The 19301-nt window shown below is 45.7% G+C and overlaps 1 protein-coding gene across 1 annotated transcript in view; it reads left to right on the forward strand.

Moving 5' to 3' along the window:
• Positions 1–19301, forward strand: part of NINL (ninein like) — a 104151-nt gene that overhangs the window by 28829 nt on the left and 56021 nt on the right. The window contains 5 exon segments of the mRNA XM_023731357.1: positions 3030–3166; positions 5005–5145; positions 7412–7586; positions 8927–9037; positions 9599–9679. Of these exon segments, the coding sequence (XP_023587125.1) occupies positions 3030–3166; positions 5005–5145; positions 7412–7586; positions 8927–9037; positions 9599–9679 (645 nt within the window).

A 19301-nucleotide genomic window follows, 5' to 3' on the forward strand; every position in this document is an offset into this window, starting at 1 on the left:
CGTGGCTGATCCTTGGACGGAGACCCCCCTGGGCCTAATCTCACATCTCAGGATCCCTGATGGCCAGTAGCTGGGCAGGGCCTGGACCCCAGAGCCAGCCCTGACAGCTGTCTCAGGTTTGTCCTGAAAGCACCTCTGAAAACTGCACCCAGTGGGGAAATTGCAAAAAGGAAAAGCATCCTCACTTGGAGGTCCTCTCTGAAAGCCTGCTCCCGACTCCTAGGCGTTTAGAGGTGCACTGGGTGCCTTAATAGTCTTATCAGTGATGAGTCTCATCCTTGTCCTTCACATTGCAGGATTTACTTTTTTATTGCTTTTCTAATAGAGTATTTTCATTTGTATAGAAATTTATAATTTACTAGTTGCTTTCAGGTTTTGATTTTAACAAGTTTTTCATTTTCATTTTATTGAAAATGAAGCACTATTTACTGAACTCCCCTCACGCACCTCAGTCCTATACAAGAAGCTTTCAGTGTGTGACTTCACTTCTGTTTTAGTCATCTAGTGCTGCTGTTTAACAGAAGTACCCTAAGTGGATGGCTTTAACAAAGAGAAATTTATTTCTTCACAGTAAAGTAGGCTAAAAATCCAAATTCAGGGCATCAGCTCCAGGGGAAGGCTTTCTCTCTCTGTTGGCCTTCTCATCAATGTTCCCCCAGACTAGGAGCTTCTCTGTGTAGGGACCCCACGTTGAAAGGACACGCTGTGCTCCTGGCACTGTTTTCTTGGTGGTGTGAAGTCCCCCTGTCTCGCTGCTCACTTATCTCTTTTATATCTCAAGAGATTGCCTCAGGACACAATCCAATCTTATAGATTGAGTCCTGCCTTACTAACACAACTGCCACCCATCCTCCCTCATTTACATCCTAGATGCAGAATTTACAACATATAGGAAAATCACACAATACCAGGAATCATGGCCAAATTGATACCCACATTTTTGGAGGGACATAATTCAATCCGTGACAACTTCATTCTCACGACAGCCCTGCAGGGTGTTACTGCTCTCACCTCACTCAGCCGGGGAGGATGAGCAAGTAACCAGTGAATCAGGCAGGGCCTTTTCTGTGTACACTATTGATAATTGCTTACCTGCAGCACTGCCCATCAAGACCAAGGCCACTGGCCTCTCCGAGAGCAGGGAGCACTCATGCCTGAAGAGGGCCTCTCCCTGGGAAGGAAGCACCCAGCAAGGACAGCCTGTGGCTTGTGCTTGTTCTGGTATCACATACCCAGCTTCTCATGATCTGTGCCCAAGATAGTGGCCGGGATGGCACTGCTCATTCTGGAGCTGCTCTGAGGAGACCCCGTGCTGGATATCTGCCAGTCCTCAGCAGATGGTTGCACAATGGACATCCACTGTCTCATACACTTTCTGTGGCCAGGAATTAGGAAAGGTTGAGCTGGCTGGTTCTAGTGTGGAGTCTCTCAGTAGCTTTCAGTCAGATGTTAGCCCGTGCTGTTGTCATCTGAAGGCCCAACTGGGGCCACGGATCAGCTTCCAAGATGGTTCCTTCATGTGGCAGGCAAGGTGATTCTCTAGGGGGCTGCTTGAGTATCCTCACAGCATGGTGACTATCTCTTAGAGTTAGACAGAAGCTGCATGTCTTTTATGACCTAGTCTGGAAGTCTCAATCCGTTATTTCCTCAGTATTTTATTGGTCACATAGGTCAGCACTCTTCGTTGTGGGATGGGAGTACGCGGGGCGTGAACACCAGCAGGCAAGGCCCACTGGGGCCATCTTGGTGGCTTGCCACCACACACCACATGGTTGTTTTGGGTGACTCTTTTCTTGATCAGAAGTTGTTGCTGTGACTTGTTTGTGTTATGTCTTTTCAGCCTGTCAAGTGGTATTATTGCTGGGAAGTTTGCATTTGTGTAATAACAGCTTGAGCTTCCCAGACTGCTCCAAGTACATCACCCTTAATGTCATTTCTTTTCAGAAGCAGCTTGGGAAGTGGGGAAGCAGCAGAAAATTCATGTCCTCATTCTGTAGATTAAAAAAGAGGTATACATGGTTCTGACATGTGATCTGGGGATGTTGGGACACATTCTCTTGTAGACTCTAATGTGTCTCCTGCCTCTGGACTTAACGTAACTGTTCATAGTGGGAAACGGTGGTCAAGAATACTCTAAAAAGGCAAATGTGGCAGAATAGTAATTACTGGTCATTTAAGCTGAAGGACATATGGGCGTTCGTTGTTCTGTTCTTTGTATGTGTGTGGTAATATGCACATAACATATTGTTCTTTTTTTATTTTATTTTTTAAGCTTATTTTTCAAAATTCTGAGGGAGAAAAAAGATTTTGCTCTCTGGAATACTTTCGGCCATTGCTCATCTCCGTCTCTAATATATAATTTTTTTCACCATCAAAATCATAGATCTGTACATACATTTCATAGAGATATGAAATATGTGTCAGAATTTCTTACATATATCACATGTCAGAAATTTCAGGATTTGTTTAGTTTGAAATGGCAAAAACCCAACTCAGAATGGCTTAAGCAAAAAGGAGAGTGTTAGTGACCCACCTTGGTGGGCAGTTAGGGGAGCTGACTTAGGCATCGCTAGCTCCAAGTCCCTGTCAGGACCCTCTCTTCCAAATCTCCTCTGGTTGCTTCTCTGGTGGCCTTAGCCTTGGTAAAGTCTCCTCCCTGGAGCTTCTCAAGGCTCACATAGTCCTTATAACCATTGATTTCAGAGGGGGAAAAAGGACCTCTCTCTCTCTCTGTCTCTCTCTGTTAATCCCCATGAAGTAGTCTGCATGGGACATGCCCCTCCTAATATGTCCCCAGGGCAGGCACAGTGGGACCCCTCCCCCACTGACAGCCCCATCAGAGTTCCTGGGAGTTGGAGTGGGGAGGGGCCCCTCCCAAGAGGAAGAGACGTGGGCAGGCTAGAAAGCTGCAGGTGCCCCGCAATAAGAAAGCGGATTAGAGTACGGAGGCTGTCCCTTTTGGGGCCAGGATGTGTCTGTTTAGAGAAGTAAACTCATCCTACATGCCCCTTGGGGCTTATTATTTCTAGAACCTCGACTTCAGTGTGGACGAGAAGGTGAACCTTCTGGAGCTATCCTGGGCTTTTGACAACGAGCTCATGATGGTCACTGGTGTCATTCAGCAAGCTGCCCTGGCCTCCTACCGTCAGGAGCTGAGCTACCTCCAGTAAGAGGCCTTGAGGGCTTGCGGTGGGTGCTGGGTGGCACACTGGCCAGGCTGGCCTCAGGGGAGTCCAGGACTGACAGGACCTGGGCTGCCTCCTTGCCTGCCCTCATCACCCTCAAATGGCCAGTCCTGGCTACCCTCAAGTAGCCAGCATTTGCAGTGGGGCAAGGAAACGGGTCCCTGGTGTAGCAAGAGGGACATTGGCCTGGTCTGAACAGGGCCTAAGGAGTGAGTGGCCTGTCCAGGCTGCCTTCTTGGGTTTTCATTGCCACCGAATTTTGGGTCACCCAGTCTTCCTGCACATTTGGTGGAAGCTTAGAAAGCACTGTCTCAAGGTCCTTACCTAATCCCTTTAGCGAGGTTCCAGATGGCAGGACCCAAACTTGAAACTGAAGCTGTGCTTGCTAGCGCAGAGGTGGAAACCCTCTGTGGCTGGAAAGTGTCCTCGAGACCAGCCAGCAGGGCCCCCAGGCTTGAGCCAGCTAGCTGAAGGCACAAAGAAATGCTTCTCAGACCTTGTCACTGAGGGTAAGGTAGCAGGCAGGCCAGGAATCCCATGTTCCATTTCAGCAGAGCTCTGCTTTGACTCAGGAGGTTGTTCATACTGTCCACTTGCTAAGCAGATTCAGGGGGAGAAAAGTTGATGACGTTTACTGAAAGATAACTTTTTGAAAAGTCATTTTCTGTGTCCATCTCAATGACAGATGTCCATGGGTTTATATTATTATTAATAGCAATACTAATAATGGCAACTGTTCATTGAGCACTTGCCTTGCTCAGGCAGCGTGCCTCTTTTGTCTTCATTAATTCTGACAAACCCTTAAGTAGGTTCTATTATTAATGTCTCTTTATAGACAAGGAAACAGAGGCTTAGAGAGACTGAGTAACTTGACCAAAGCACCCTTTTGATCACTCTGTTGTATTGGACTAAACTCTGATGTCAATTAGGACAAAATTAATACGCAGCTAAAGAAGTAAGACTCTTTAGAATCTCAGCCAATGCAACATGTTGTCACTGATCCTTCAGAGCACTTCCCTGAGTGTGACCTTGTTGAGAACACTGTCTTAGGTGCTGAATTATTCAGAAGAAGCAGAAGTAATGACATTGATCCTAAAGACTCTGCAGTCTTCTTAGGTACTGGCAGATGATCTTCTGACCTCAGGTAGCTCTGCAAATAGAACGAGAGAATGATTGTGCCCAAGTTTCTGCCTTCCTTGGGAGGGTGAAAGGGAGAAAAGCTCCTCGGTGCCCCAAGACGATTTGCTCAGAATCTTGGCCATGGCCTGGGGTGGCCATGCACATGAATCGCCTTTCGAACTAGGTGACTCATCTGCACTCATTTGGATGCCAGGCTGCTGTTTGGCAAGGCTGTGATCGGGCAGGGTAGGCAGCCTCCTCCTCCCTTCATGCATTCAGTTCCAGACTAGGTGCTGGGGATATAAGGAGACTGCTGCATAGCTAGAGTCAAGAGGGTGCACGAGTAAATGCTCACGTGTTCTGGGCTGTGTGGAGGTATGGCACACTGCCAGGGCTCTAGGGTCAGACTTAGTGGATTCAGAAACTCTCTAGAAACTTTTCTTGGCAAGTCATTTAACTTCTCTCTCAGCATACACATCTGTAAAATGGACACAATTATAGAACCTGCCTTAGAAGGTTGTTGGAGGTCACATGAGAATCTGAGACAATGTTTGCCCACACTCAGCACCATTTGTGTTGACCATTTTTATCATATATGCAGACCCAGAGCTCATGAGGCCTGGAACAGGGTGTGTGCTTTTGTGGTGGGCCACGCTGATGGTGGTATCTGCATTTGACAATGTCTCCTTCCTGTGAGCAGAGGGCAAATGGAGCAGATGGTGAAGGAGCAAGACAAGGCGAGGCAGGACCTGGAGAAGGCTGAGAAGAGGAACCTGGAGTTTGTGACAGAGATGGACGACTACCACTCAGCCATGGAACAGCTCACTGAGCGGAAGATCAAGTAGGTGCCACTGGCATGCAGCTCCTGGGGCCAGAACCTGATGTGGCAGAGCCACAGCAACTGTCCCCCGCCTGGTGCCTCCAGCTCTCACCAGAGGTCAGGTGAAGGACACATGACTACCCAAGTGGCAGGGTTGTAGTTCATGACCACGTTCTGGTTAGTTGAGACCCCCAACCCCCTGTTTTACCTGAGTCAATAGAACTAGAAAATGCATCTTTAGGTTTTGTATTAGTCAATGGCCTCAGAGAAACAGAACCAGTAAGATATATATATGGATGGATGGATGGAGGGATGGAGGGAGAGAGCGATGGATGGAGGGAGCGATGGATGGATGGAGCGATGGAGCGATGGATGGAGTGATGGATGGATGGAGGGATGGAGCAATGGATGGAGCGATGGAGCGATGGATGGATGGATGGATGGTTGGAGCAATGGATGGAGCAATTCATGGATGGATGGATGAAGTGATTCATGGATGGATGGATGGAGTGATTCATGGATGGATGGATCAATGGAGCGATTCATGGATGGATGGGTGGAGCGATTCATGGATGGATGGGTGGAGCGATTCATGGATGGATGGGTGGAGCGATTCATGGATGGATGGGTGGAGCGATTCATGGATAGATGGAGTGGTTCATGGATGGATGGAGTGATTCATAGATGGATGGACTGATTCATGGATGGATAGATGGATGGATGGAGCAATTCATGGATGGATGGATGGAGTGATTCATGGATGGATGGAGTGATTCATGGATGGATGGATGGAGCAATTCATGGATGGATGGATGGAGAAATTCATTTATTTTAAAGAATTGGCTCATATAATTGTGAGGCCTGGCAAGTCCAAAATCCATAGGTCAGGCAGCCAGCTGCAGATTCCTGTAGGATGTTTACAGTCTTAAAGCAGAATCCTTCTCCCTCCAGAAACTTCACCTTCTGCTTTTAGGACCTTCAGCTTATTGATATGGAGGATGATCTGCTTTACTTAAGACTGGCTGATTTAAATGCTAATCACATGTAAATGCCTTGATAGCAATACCATAACCAGTGTGTGACCAGACAGCTGGGCACCACGGCCTAGCCAAGTGGACACATGAAATTAGCCATCACAGGACTGTTCTTCCTTCAGAGAAGAGGGTGCTGTAGAAGTGTCGAGTCTACTCTGTAAGTGGGGCTGTCACAGTATGCACTGGCTTCTCACTCTCTGCCCGCCCCTGCTGTCTTCATCCATTGGGCCTCCCCTGCTCAGGCTGAGACCTTTCACCACCGAGGTGTATGCTTGTGATTAGTGAGGTGGGTGGGTGTTTTGCAAGATGTTTTAGCAGACAGTTTCAGGAGCTCAGCAGGGAGGCTCCCGGCACAGCAGAAGGCGCCCAAAGACTGCAGCCTGACCTCTCATCGCCCTTCACACTGAGCAGTCCTGGGGCGGGCTCTGCATGGTGTATGTGGTTTCTGACAGGCCAGAGGAAAGGACATAAGAAAACCCAGCCATATAGATGTCCCCGCTGCAGCAGGGAGTGGGGCTTCTTCACCCTCACCATGGGGAACAGTCTGCCGAAAGCCCCTGGCCACACTCAGCTGGTGGCTCACCTTCCTGAACCCTTTGCTCACTCAAGGTGCTCTCCTGGGTACACCTGAGGCTGTAAGAAATGGTCTCCTACATTGCCAGCTCTCTTCAGCAGTGCCCACGGCCTGGCGTGTCCTCCCTCACTGGTGGGAGGGAGGTCTGTAGGGCATGTCCATTTAGAATCCTGCCATGTTGCCCCTTGCCCCTTGGGTGAGCTGAGCCCTCTGGGCTCCTCATCTCTAACATGAGAATGATGATGGGCTGTCTCTGGCATGGAGGGTTAAGCAGGACAGAATGTTGAGGCCCCCAGTTCTGATGACTGTACACCAACCCAGCCATGTGCCTCAAAAAACATGGAGAGGGAGGGAGAAGTAACAGCCTAAATGATGCAGGGCCTTCATTCGTGCCTGCTTGGTGAGAGGGCTGGTTCTATGTAGGGCCCCCTCCCCTCGGACGGACCAGCCACTTAGGACAGTGTCCACTGTGCAACCCCTGCCCTCAGAGCACTCACAGCTAGTTGAGGGAAGATGACCACCTTCTATCAAACAGGAGATCATGGAGTCCAGAGCTGTGTGGCCCAGATGCCAGGGGCCATGCAAGCTCCGAGAAGGCAGAGTCATGTGCGACACTGGGGAGGTGGCCCAGGGAAGCGTCCCGGAGGCACCCGCAGACTCGCCTGTGTGTGTATTGCAGGCACCTGGAGCAGGGGTACCACGGACGACTGGCCCTGCTTCGCTCAGAGATGGAGATGGAGCGAGAGCTGCTCTGGCAGCAGACCAGCAGGCAGAGGACTAGGCTGGAGGAGGACCTCGCGGCCCTGCGCAGGGAGGAGTCCTGCCTGCGGGAGGAGCTGGCGCTGGCTCTAAAGGTAGCAAGGTGCTGCCCAAGGGAAATGCGAGTGCAGGAAGCTGGGGAGGCCGTGGGACTTGGCCCTCCTCTCATACCCATGTGCCCTGACCACGGCCACAGCCAGACCCACACCTCCAGGCCCTTAGGGAGGGAAATGCCTGCAATTTTCAAACTAAGGGAGATTTGCCGTGTCGTGTTGCTCAGCCAATGAAGAAAGAGCCATTCCCCCATACCTGCAGCCAGACAGGTGAGAAGGCATAGGATGGTTACTTACATGGTTCAGGCAAGCGCCTGCGGTTAATGCCTGTGGCCTAAGGCAGGTGGCTGGAGGGGGGTGGGCCCAGGTTTAGGGGGCAGCACCACTTCTTCCTGTTCCCAGAATTCAAGGAGGGTGTAGGGCAGCCAGCACGGTGCAGAGCTTTCACAGCTCTCACCCTCTGCTCTGAGCTGGTGGATGGGAAGGTCTGCAGCAGCAGTTGTCACCCCTGCACCCCCAGAGACCAGGACCGCAAAAAAGACCAGAACCTAAAGCCCACCCTGCAGGAGCCCCAGTGCATGTCCTGCAGCTGTGGGGATCTGTGAGCTTGTGTGAGTGTCACATGACCCATACTGCACCCTGCATCTGGCCCCAGTTGGCCTGTCCCTCAGGAGAGACAGGTGGGCCAAGATTCCCTGCCCCAGCTGTGAGGCCTCTGGGGAGAGGATGAGCTGTCAGGTGAGGGGCAGGCTGAGTTGAGCTGGATATCCCAGGCAGCCTCTGTTCCCAGCCCCTCCTACACTTCTGTGTGTCATCCTTCTCGTTTTCCATCCCCGCCCCAGCTGTGGTTTCTCTCTCTGGTTTCTGTCTGTCTTCCCTCCCTCCCGTGAACTCTGCCTTTCTCACTCCAGGAGAACTTCCGAGCCGCAGAGCACTCAGCAGAGCCTTGGGTCTTGGTTGAGCACTACGTCCCAGAAGCAATTCCATGTCCTCCTGCCTCTTCTCCCTGCAGCTTCCTGGTGTCCACAAACACTGGACTTCTCCCCACATGGACATCTGGGCTATACTGTTGCAATTTCACCTCCCTCATTTAGAAATACACTCAGAAATGATTCATCTCCAACCTTTTCTCCTAGCTCATGGCCTTGTTGAGCTCTCAGGGTAGGAGAGGTAGACACAGTGGGGAAGCATTAAGCCCCTGGGGGTCCACGTGCTTGGCTAAGGGGCCAGGCTGCCCACACATTGCAGACACTCGGCAGCCAGCCTCAGGAGGCTGCTTGCCTGATTGTGATGCTCCCTTAAGGAGAGGTGACAAAGAGGATTGCCGTTGTCTTCCTTCCCTGTATTCTATACCTGGTAAACCATCGGCCTGTGTCTTATAGGAAAACAGTCGGTTACAGAAGGAGATTTTTGAAGTTGTGGAGAAACACTCGGAATCAGAAAAGCTGGTCCTGAAACTGCAGAATGACCTTGAGTTTGTGCTGAAGGACAAGGCAAGTGCTTCTGCTCATTCCAAGCCTCTTTTCTGCTAGAGCTGTGGCCAGGAGGGTGGGCTGTCTTAAAAAAGAATACATGGGTGTATTTTCTATAAAATTCTAGAATGGAGAGAAAATCAACACAATGACTTTCCCTGTTTTTCCCTTTCGGGACAAGCCACTATGACCCAGAACTGCCCAGCACAGTGTGACCTCTGTAGTGATAAGGCTGGGACCCACTAGTGCCACCTGTTTCTAGGGTCAGGGAGCCGAGGAAGAGCTTCGAGCTCGGCGCCCACAGGTGTGAGCCTCCACTGACCCACCCTGGGGGCAGGGGCAGGGCAGGAGGGCAGCACAGGCTCCAGGACCTGGATACATCTGGAAAATAACCCTGCCCCCAAGACCTTTTAAACAAGGCTGGGGTGGGAGGGCTAAATGGCTGTCCCTGGAGATACTAGAGGGGGGCAGTTAAGGTCTCATGGGGAAGGTGAGGAGGTGGCCTGCCACGGGCCACCTGGCCTGAGAGGCCCTGTCTCAGCATCTCTGCCACTGTCACTTTCTCTCCGGGTCTGACTTCAGCTGGAGCCACAGAGCACTGAGCTCCTCTCTCAGGAAGAACGGTTCACGGAAATCCTGAAGGACTATGAATTCAAGTGCAGGGTACGTGCGTGGAGAAGCTGGCGGGGCGGTCTTCCATCACCCCCAGCCCTGCCCTCCACTTTGGCCATCATGAGCAGTCATGTATGGATATTGTGTTGAGTCAGGTGTGCCAGCGTTTTTGTCACAAGCCTTCACCCCAGCCCCTGCCCTGCCCTGCCCTGCCACTGCCAGCCTATTCTCCAGTGGGGCAGAGCTGGTGCTTGTGGGAAGCTTTAGGTTTTCTCTAAGAGGGTGATCCTCTGGCTACACCACCAGGTCCCCAGGCCTCCTGTGCTAAAAGACTCCCTGCTACCTGTCCCCCTGTACCTGCTGAGAATGTGGTATGTACCCATCAGAATGGCCAGAGCTGAGGTGACCAGGGTCTGCCCAGCTCACACCTGGGTGGTGGTTGTGAGCAGCCTGAGGTTTGGGCGGGCTGTGCTCTTGGCCTCCCTGTGAAGGGTGGTGAACGCCAGGAGCACTTACTCGAAGCAGAGCGGGCCCAGCCTCTGCTCCCGGCCTTGTTTCTGCTGACGGGCCCCCCAAAGTTGATAATGTCCTGCAAGGACCTGCCCCCTCCCCACACACACCATGTGCCCTGGACATTGCTCTGCTGGGAGGGGCATCCCAGCGTCCCATAGAGGCCCCCTATATCGCAGCCACACAGGTGTGCCGGGGGGCAGGTCCAGGTCCCCAGACTTGACTCATGCTCTTGCTGTCCTTGGCACCTTCTGTGTTTCCAGGCACCGCACATGACGTCTTGCGTTCTGTTAGGTTTTTTAGATTTTCTATGCCAAACCTACCAGTGTATATCAATCTCAAGAGTAGCGGTGGTTGCAGTAATGTCTGTTGGGTCATGATCAGATGTCTCAACTAATTAGAACGTTCAGTAAGGACATATCTTAGAAGATGGAAGTGGCAGAGCAGGGGAAGGAGGTGAGCCACGTCCACAGTGCTGAGACATGTTTCTCATGACCCCCTTACACTCTTAAAAATGATTGAGGATCCCAAAGAGCTTTTGTTGATGTAGGCTATGTGGGTTATATTAATATTTACCATATCAAACATTAAATGGAGAATTTTTAAATATTTATGAATTAATTTAAAAATAGTAATATGCAAGTTAACATAATGGCAACTTAGAATAGATAGCATATTTTTTGAAAAATAACTATTTACAAAAGAAAGAAAAATTAGTGAGAAGTGTGCCATTTCACATTTTTGCTACTGTCTCTAATGGCTGGCTTCGTGGAAGACTGCTGGATTCTCAGCACTATTTCAGTCTGTTAGGATATCACAGGATACATACCCTTGTGAGGAAGTGAGAGAACACGGCCAGGCATAGTGGAGACTGGGACTGCCATCCTGGAAGTTGTGCAGCTCTGTGGGTCCTGAATCTTTTAATCCTTTCTCACAGAAGCTGAATCACTGATACAACAGGTCCCTTCTAGTTCTAGAACATTCGGATTCATGACTCATGAATCACTATACCAACGGCACATTTTAAAATGCACTCTTCTGGGTCCCAGTGCATCTGACATCCCCCTTGGCCCTCCCTGTTCACCAGAGCAGTCTGAGACTGGGGAATGGTGTAAAAATGCAGGGGTATTCAGAGCTGCAAGAAAAACAGTGCACTGAAGACTGCCTTGCAGATAAACAGCTTGGTGGCCTGTCTAATTTCCTGTCCCCCACCTCTACCCAGCCCCCCAGCCTATAGGATCAGCCGCTTTGAGACATTTCAGTATGCAAAAATCCAGACACTGAATACTAACAAATTGGAGATGAGTTGATTGTTAACAATACAGAAGAATGCTTTCATTTGTAAAATAATTTACCACATGATTCCTGTTAGGATTTAAGTCAGCAATAGTTAACTTACACAAAACTTACACAGAGCCTTTTTATATAAAGAGGTATATGTGTGGTTAAAATTGGGCACCATCAAACACCTCAGCTGTGGACCCATCTTCTCTCACACATCTTTTGCACAAAGAAGGTTCCAGCTGAACAAGCTGTAACAGTAGAAACTGGAAACAACCCTACGCTGAGTATCAGGGAGCATCTAGGCGTGTTACGACTGTTACTTGAATAGAATCCTGTGTAGCCTTGAAAAGAACGTGGATACACGTTTCTGACATGGAACTCCATCAGGGCACCATTGCTGATAACGTGTCCTGGGATCACAGCCATTTACAGCCATGCATAATCCACACTGGCAAAATGAGGAAAACCTCCGGGTGTCAGTAGTTACTATTCACTTATTCATTTGTCCTGACAATTTGCTCTAATAATAAATAATGATAATCATGTTTTCAAAGTTGAGTACCATAATTTGTAACTGTCTGAAATTGACTTAAGGTAATGTTACCAGGTCAGTAATAAATATATAGTTACCTTGTGTGGTGATGCAACAGACACGCTTGGTTTTAGCTCTCACAGATCACTAATTCTATTATATCGAATTCATTCCACGTGTAAGTCAGTCTGCCTGGAAGTCGTTGCTGTCAGTCACATCGTGCTGAAAATCTGTGATTACTTCTGGGCTATTATTATGTTCATTGTTAAGTAGACCATTAGTCATAACGTAACTTTACATGATTTGGCAGTTGATCAGATATTGAGGGGCATCTATCCTTGAAACTGATTATTCATTTATGGGGTGCCTCTGGCCAGAGAAACCAATGAAACAGTTACTGTTTGATTTTGAGAGTCTATTATCAATTCCCATCACACAATTTCCTTTGAATTTAAAGTAAGAATTGACTTTTGTTTCTGCTGCACGTTGCATTGACGACACCAGAGGATACAGGTGAGCGTGTGGTGGTTCTGACATGTCCAGTGAGCCACTGCTTCTTGTCCTGTCCTATCGTTCTCTCTGCCTCCAGCCCAAAATCCTGAGAGTGCCCCATCACGTTTTCCTAGACTTTGACTCTGCCTTCTGAAAATACTGTGTGCTCAGCTGTGTCACTTTGTGAACTTGACTGATCTGTGTTGGGGGGTTGGGGTAAGTAGAGGCTGTTAGGCAGATGGAACGTGCTGGGCAGTATTCTGCTAGGATTGTCCTTATGTTTGCGTTTTCTTTGTCCCTTTACTTTTGTTGAATAGACTGACAACCTGTAAATCTTTTTTGTTGTGTTAATGAAAATATACACAGCAGAACATACACTGATTCAGCAATTTCTACATGTAAAATTCAGTAACACTGATTACATTCTTCAAGTTGTGCAACCATTCTCACCCTCCTTTTCTAAATTGTTCCCCCTCGTTAACATGAATTCACTGCCCCCTAAGTTTTCTATATGATTTTTCCAGCTGCTATTGTCAATTTGATTTCACGTAGATAGTTCTTAAAAGAGCACAATGCTCAAAAGCATACATTCTTTACTAATTATAATTAAACTATCGTTTAGTTTAAAGAAGACTTCAGGGAATATTTTTGGTTTAAGGTTTAACGATTATCCCAGGGCAACCTTTTCGAGGATTAATCCAGCCTTCCATGGATCCAGAAAGTCTGGATTCCATGAGAATTTGAATTCTGTTCTACATTTTCCCCCTTTTGATCAGGATTCTTCTATAGAATCTTTGGTCAAAATGTTCAGTAATGGTAGCTGGGCACCATCCAGTTCTTCTGATCTCGTAGCAAAGGAGACAGTTGTTCATGGAGGCAGTTAGCCACACGTTCCATTTCCTCCTCCTATTCCTGACCCTCCATCTTCCTCTGTTGCTCCTGGTGAATAGAAACCAATTGTTGTGCCTTGGATTGCTGCTTGCAAGCTTTTAAGACCCTAGGCACTATGCAAAAACTAGTAGGTAGAACAGAAGCACTAAGCATGATATTAGGCCAGTTAACTGGGATGTCCCATAAAACCATGACCCTAAACCTCCAAAACAAGAAACCAAATCCCACAAAGTATTTGGTTGTACATAAGCAGCCTTAGCATCTGCTCTTTTTGTTGTTGTTGTTCTAAATATATTTATCACACAACATTTGGCAATTCAACTTTTTACAGGTGTACAACTTACTGACATCAATTTCATTAACCAGCTGTGCAGCCCTTACCCTTAATCAATGTAATTTTTCCATCATGTAAACTGAAACTCCGTTCCACATAAGCATTAACTTTCCCTTTACCCCTTACTCCCCCTGCCCCATCACTGCTAACAAACTTTGGTATCTATACATTTGTCTGTTCTTGTCTTTTTATGTAAGTGAGGTTGTACAATATTTGTCCTTTTGTGATTGATTTATTTCACACAGCGTAGTGTCCTCAAGCTTCATCATATTGTAGCATGTATGAAGACTTCATTTCTCTTACTGAGTAGTATTCCATTATATGTATGTACCACATTTTGTTTATCCTTTCATCTGTTGATGGACATTTATGTTGTTTCTGCCTTTTTGTCTATTGTGAATAGTGCTGTAATGAACACTGGTGTAGAAGCCTCTTTTTGAGTCTCTGCTTTCAGGTCTTTTGTGTATATATTTAGGAGTGAACTTGCTGGGTTATATGGTAGTTCTGTTTTTAGTTTTTTGAGGAATTGCTACACTGTTTTCCACATGGCTATATCTTTTGCATTCCCATCAGCAATGGATAAGGATTCCAATTTCCCCCACATCCTTGCCTACACTTGTTATTTTCCAGTTTTTTATCTTAGCCATCCTAGTGGGAGTGAAGTGGTGTCTCATTGTGGTTTTGATTTGCATTTCCCTAATGGCTAATGACACTGAACATCTTTTCATGTATTTAGTGACCATTTAATATTCTCTTTGGTGAAATATCTGTTCAGGTCCTTTGATCATATTTTGATTTGGCTGTTTGGCATTTTGTTGTTAAGTGTTAGAAGTATTATATATATTTTGGTTATTAGTTTCTTATCAGGCATATGTTTTCTGAAGATACTCTCTTAAGTCGGTAGCTTGTCTTTTCACTTTTTTGATAAAGTCTTTTATTGAACAGAAGTTTTAAATTTTTATCCTAAACTCCACACTTCCTAGAGCCATGAAAGTTAGATAAACCCCTGAAACTGTTGCCCTGAGATAATCTTTAAACCTTAAACCAAAAACGTCCCCTGAAATCTTCTTAAAACCAATAGTAGTTTAGCTTAACTAGTAAAAAAAAATGCCTACCTTGAACATTATGTGCTCTTAAAAACTATGTGTATGGGATCCGATTGATAAGAGCAACTTGAAAGATTAGATAGGAACTTTAAGGGGCAGTGAATATATGTTAATGGTGGAGGAACAACTCAGAAAAGGAGGGTGAGAATGGTTGCACAACTCAAAGAATGTAATCAGTGTCACTGAATGGTACATGTAGAAACTTGAATTGGTGCATGTTTTGCTGTGTATATTCTCAACAATAACAAACTAAATAAAATTTTTTAAAAAACTTTAATTTTTATGAAGTCCTACTTATTTAGTCTTTTGCTGTTTGTGGTTTTTTTATTATATTAGATAATCCACTGTTAAAAGTTAAGACCAAGAGCATTACCCTTGCATTTTCTTCTAAAAATTATATGGTTTTAGGTTCTTAATCCATTTTGAATTTGTTTTTGTGTATGGTGTGAGGCATGGGTCCTGTTTCATTTTCTGCATATGGAAATCCAGTTTTACCAACACCATTTATTGAAGAGACTCTTACTTACCTATCTAGTGGACTTAGCGCCTTTGTCAAAAATCAATTGACTATACCAAACCAAAACCCATTGCCATCAGTTGATTCAGACTGATAGTGACCTTATAGGACAGAGAACTGCCCCATATGGTTTCCGAGGAGTGGTTGATGGGTTTAAACTGCCGACCTTTTGGTTAGCAGCCAAGCTTTTAACCACTGCACCACCAGGGCTCCAGTTGGCCAAGGTATGTGGATTTAGTTCTAGAATCTCAGTTCTGTTCTATTGGTCTGTGTGTCTATTGTTATACCAGTACAAGGCTATTTTGATTACTGTAGCTGTATAATAAGTTTTAAAATCAGGAAGCGTGAGTCTTCCTACTTTGTTCTTTTCTTTCAACATTGCTTTAGCTCTTTGGGGCCTCTTGCCATTTCACATAAAGTTGAGGATTGTTTTTTTTCCTATTTCTGTAAAGAATGCTATTGGAATTTTGATTGGGATTGCATTGAATCTGTAGATCACTTTGGGTAGTATTGACGTCTGAGCAATATTAAGTCTTCCAACCCGAGAACATGGAGCATCTTTTCATTTATTTAAGTCTTCTTAAATCTTTTTTCAAAAGTATTTTATAATTTTCCTTGAATAAGCCCTTCATGTTGCTGGTTAGATTTAATCTAGGTATTTCATTTTCTTAGATGCTATTGTAAATGGAATTGTTTATCTAATTTCCCTTTCAGATTTCTCATTGCTGGTGTCTAGAAATCCAACTGATTTTTGTTTGTTGGCCTCGTACCCTACAACTTTGCTATATTCCTCTATTAGCTCTAGAAGTTTTTCTGTAGATTCTTTGGGATTTTCTGTGTATAGGATCATATTGTCCATGAATAGAGATAATTTTACTTTTTCTTTTCCAATCTGGATACCTTTTATTTCTTTTTCTTGTCTTATTTCTCTGGGTAGGACTTCTGATACAATATTTAACAGAAGTGGTGAGAATGGGCACCCGTGTTTTGTTCCTCATTTCAAAGGGAAAGCTCTCAGTCTTTCACCATTAAGTATAATGTTGGCTGTTGGCTTTGAATATATGTCCTGAATCATTGAGGAATTTCCCTTCTATTCCAATCTTCCTTAGGGTTTTCCTCAGGAAAGGGTATTGGATTTTATCAAATGCTTTTTCTGCATCCATAGAGATGATCATGTGGTTCTTTTCCTTTGTTCTATTGATACGGTGTATTACATTAATTGATTTTCTAATGTTGAACCATCTTTGAGTGCCTGGAATAAATCCCACTTGGTCACGGTATATGACTTCTAAAATGTTGTATTCAGGAGGCGGGGCCAAGATGGCTGTGTAGTCAGACGCTTCCTATATCCCTCTTACAACAAAGACCTGGAAAAACAAGTGATTTGATTATATATGAATATCTAGGAGCCCTGAACAAGGCAAAGTTGAGGAATCGGACTGAGTGGCAGGGGGAGAGGGAGAGGGTTCTGAAGAAGCCAGCAGCACCAGAGTGGCAGCGGCAGTGGGACTGCAGCTCCTCAGCCACGCTGGGTCCTCAGTGAAGCAGGCAAACAGCTGTGCAAGTGCTCGGGAAGCAGTTTCCACATCAAGAGAGATCCAGCAGCAGAGATTCTGCTTGGACACTCCGAATCAGTGAAAAGCAGCTCCCAAGTGGCTAAAGGTAAGTACATGTGTGTGGCCTTTCACGGAGGATTTAAAAAAAAAAAAAGAGGCCCATTTTGGAAAAACCTCTCTCCCTTTTACCTCCTCCCTCTGCGCTCTGCACCAGGAGTCCGCTGAGCCAGAAGTAGATCCCAAAAGGCACCCTGACCCATTCTCCTGGTCTTGGAGAGGGAACAAATAAGCTACTGGCTCCCCTAAGCCAGGAACTCAGGGTTGGCAGCTCCTTTGCTAGGCACAGGCATAAGGGGTCCGCAGACTTTGAGTGCCTTATGCCCCTGTATAGACTTGTGGGGAGCTGTCTCAACACCGTTAGCCCTCACTACCACAGTACAACAGGGCAAACATCTGAAGTTTAACTTCAGCTGTTTCAGCTGTGAAGTGGCAAATTTATGACCCTCGAAACAGCCCTGCCCCTTACATGGGCACATTTACTGATCTGCAACAGGGGCTTGAGTACTGGTGACATCACCTAAACCACCTAGTCACCTGCTACAGGAGTCCAAGAAAAACTGGTGCCCTCGAGTCTTTACAGCCAACAGAGTGGGGTGCTCATAGTCCGGCTGTAAAACTCACCTACCTACTCGCCCTAGGGAATAGGGACACGATTTCTTTTCAGACTCTCGGGCAGCTGTCAGCCCCCTGCCTGGCTCAGTGCATGATCCCCTACCACAGCCAGAGTCCAGTGCCTGCACCAATCACCCATGCCTCTCTAGGACTGTAGGTGAAAGCCTGCACCACACACTTGGTGACCGACTTCCTGGACACCTGAGCTGAACCCGTATAGGAAAATTTAACAGACTCCTATGTGCACATACTTAGTTACAGAACTAACTACCTGGTGACAGGACGTTAGAGCTTCAAAGGTGCCAATAATCAGACTAGTGCACACAAGCAGCCTATTGGGGCATATCAAAACAAAACAAGAAGCTAGGACTCACTAAACAAATATAAAATAAAATTATACTAACTTATTGATGGCTCGGAGACAACAGTCAGTATCAAATCACATAAAGAGGCCGTCCGTGATGGCATCAGCAAGTACCCAAAATAAAGAATCAATAAATTCTCTGGAGAAAGAGAATTTCTTGGAATTACCAGAGGCAGAATACAAAAGATTAATGTACAGAACTCTTCTAGAAATTAGAAAGGAAATTCTACAAAATGCAGAAATGGCCAGAGAACACAAAGACAAAGTAGTAGTGGAACTTAAAAAAGTTATTCAAGAACATAATGACAAATTTGATAGGCTGCAAGAATCCAAAGAGAGCAATCAGAAATCCAGAAGATTAACAATAAAATTTCAGAATTAGACAACTCAATAGAAAGTCATAGGAGCAGAACTGAGGCCGTAGAAGTTAGAATTAGTGACATAGAAGATAAAGCACTTGACACCAACTTATATGAGGAAAAATCAGATAAAAGAGTTAAAAAGAATGAAGAAACTCCAAGAGTCATGTGGGACTCTATGAAGAGAAATAACCTACGAGTGATTGGAGTACCAGAACGGGGGGGATAACAGAAAATACAGAGAAAACTGTTGAAGATTTGTTGACAGAAAACTTCCCTGGTATCATGAAAGATGAGAAGATATCTATCGAAGATGCTCATCAAACCCCACGTAAGGTAGATCCCAAAGAAAGTCACCAAGACATATTACAATCAAACTTACCAAAACCAAAGATAAAGAGAGAATTTTAAGAGCGGCTAAGGATAAAAGAAAAGTCATCTACAAAGGAGAGCCAATTAGAATAAGCTCAGACTACTCAGCAGAAACCATGCAGGCAGGAAGGCAGTGGGATGACATATATAAAGCCTTGAAGGAAAATAACTGCCAGCCAAGAATTATATATCCAGCAAAATTGCCTCTCAAATATGATGGCAAAATTAGGGCATTTCCAGATAAACAGAAGTTCAGGGAATTCGGAAAAACCAAACGAAAATTACGAGAAATACTAAAGGGGGTCCTATGGTTAGATAATAACACTAGATAACAACCCAAGACTAGAACACAGGACAGAGCAACCAGATACTGACTCAGGGACGTTGAAAATACATCCAAGCTAAAACATTTAAAATAGGGAAACAGATATAAATATGTAAAAAAGGACAATATTAAAACAAAAAAGAGGGACTTAAAAAAATGCAGACATTGATTTTTCATATGGAGGGGAAGTCAAGGTGATATAAAGTAATAAAAGACTGGTATATACTTAGAAAAATAGGGGTAAGTATTAAGGTGACCACAAAGGAATCTAACAATCCTACAAATCAAAATAAAAAAGTAGAAAAACATAAAGACCCAGCAAACACAAAATCTACAACAATGAAAAAGATAAAAAAAAA

The sequence above is a fragment of the Trichechus manatus genome, unplaced genomic scaffold (assembly GCF_000243295.1).
Source record: "Trichechus manatus latirostris isolate Lorelei unplaced genomic scaffold, TriManLat1.0 scaffold00042, whole genome shotgun sequence".
Taxonomy (NCBI): domain Eukaryota; kingdom Metazoa; phylum Chordata; class Mammalia; order Sirenia; family Trichechidae; genus Trichechus; species Trichechus manatus.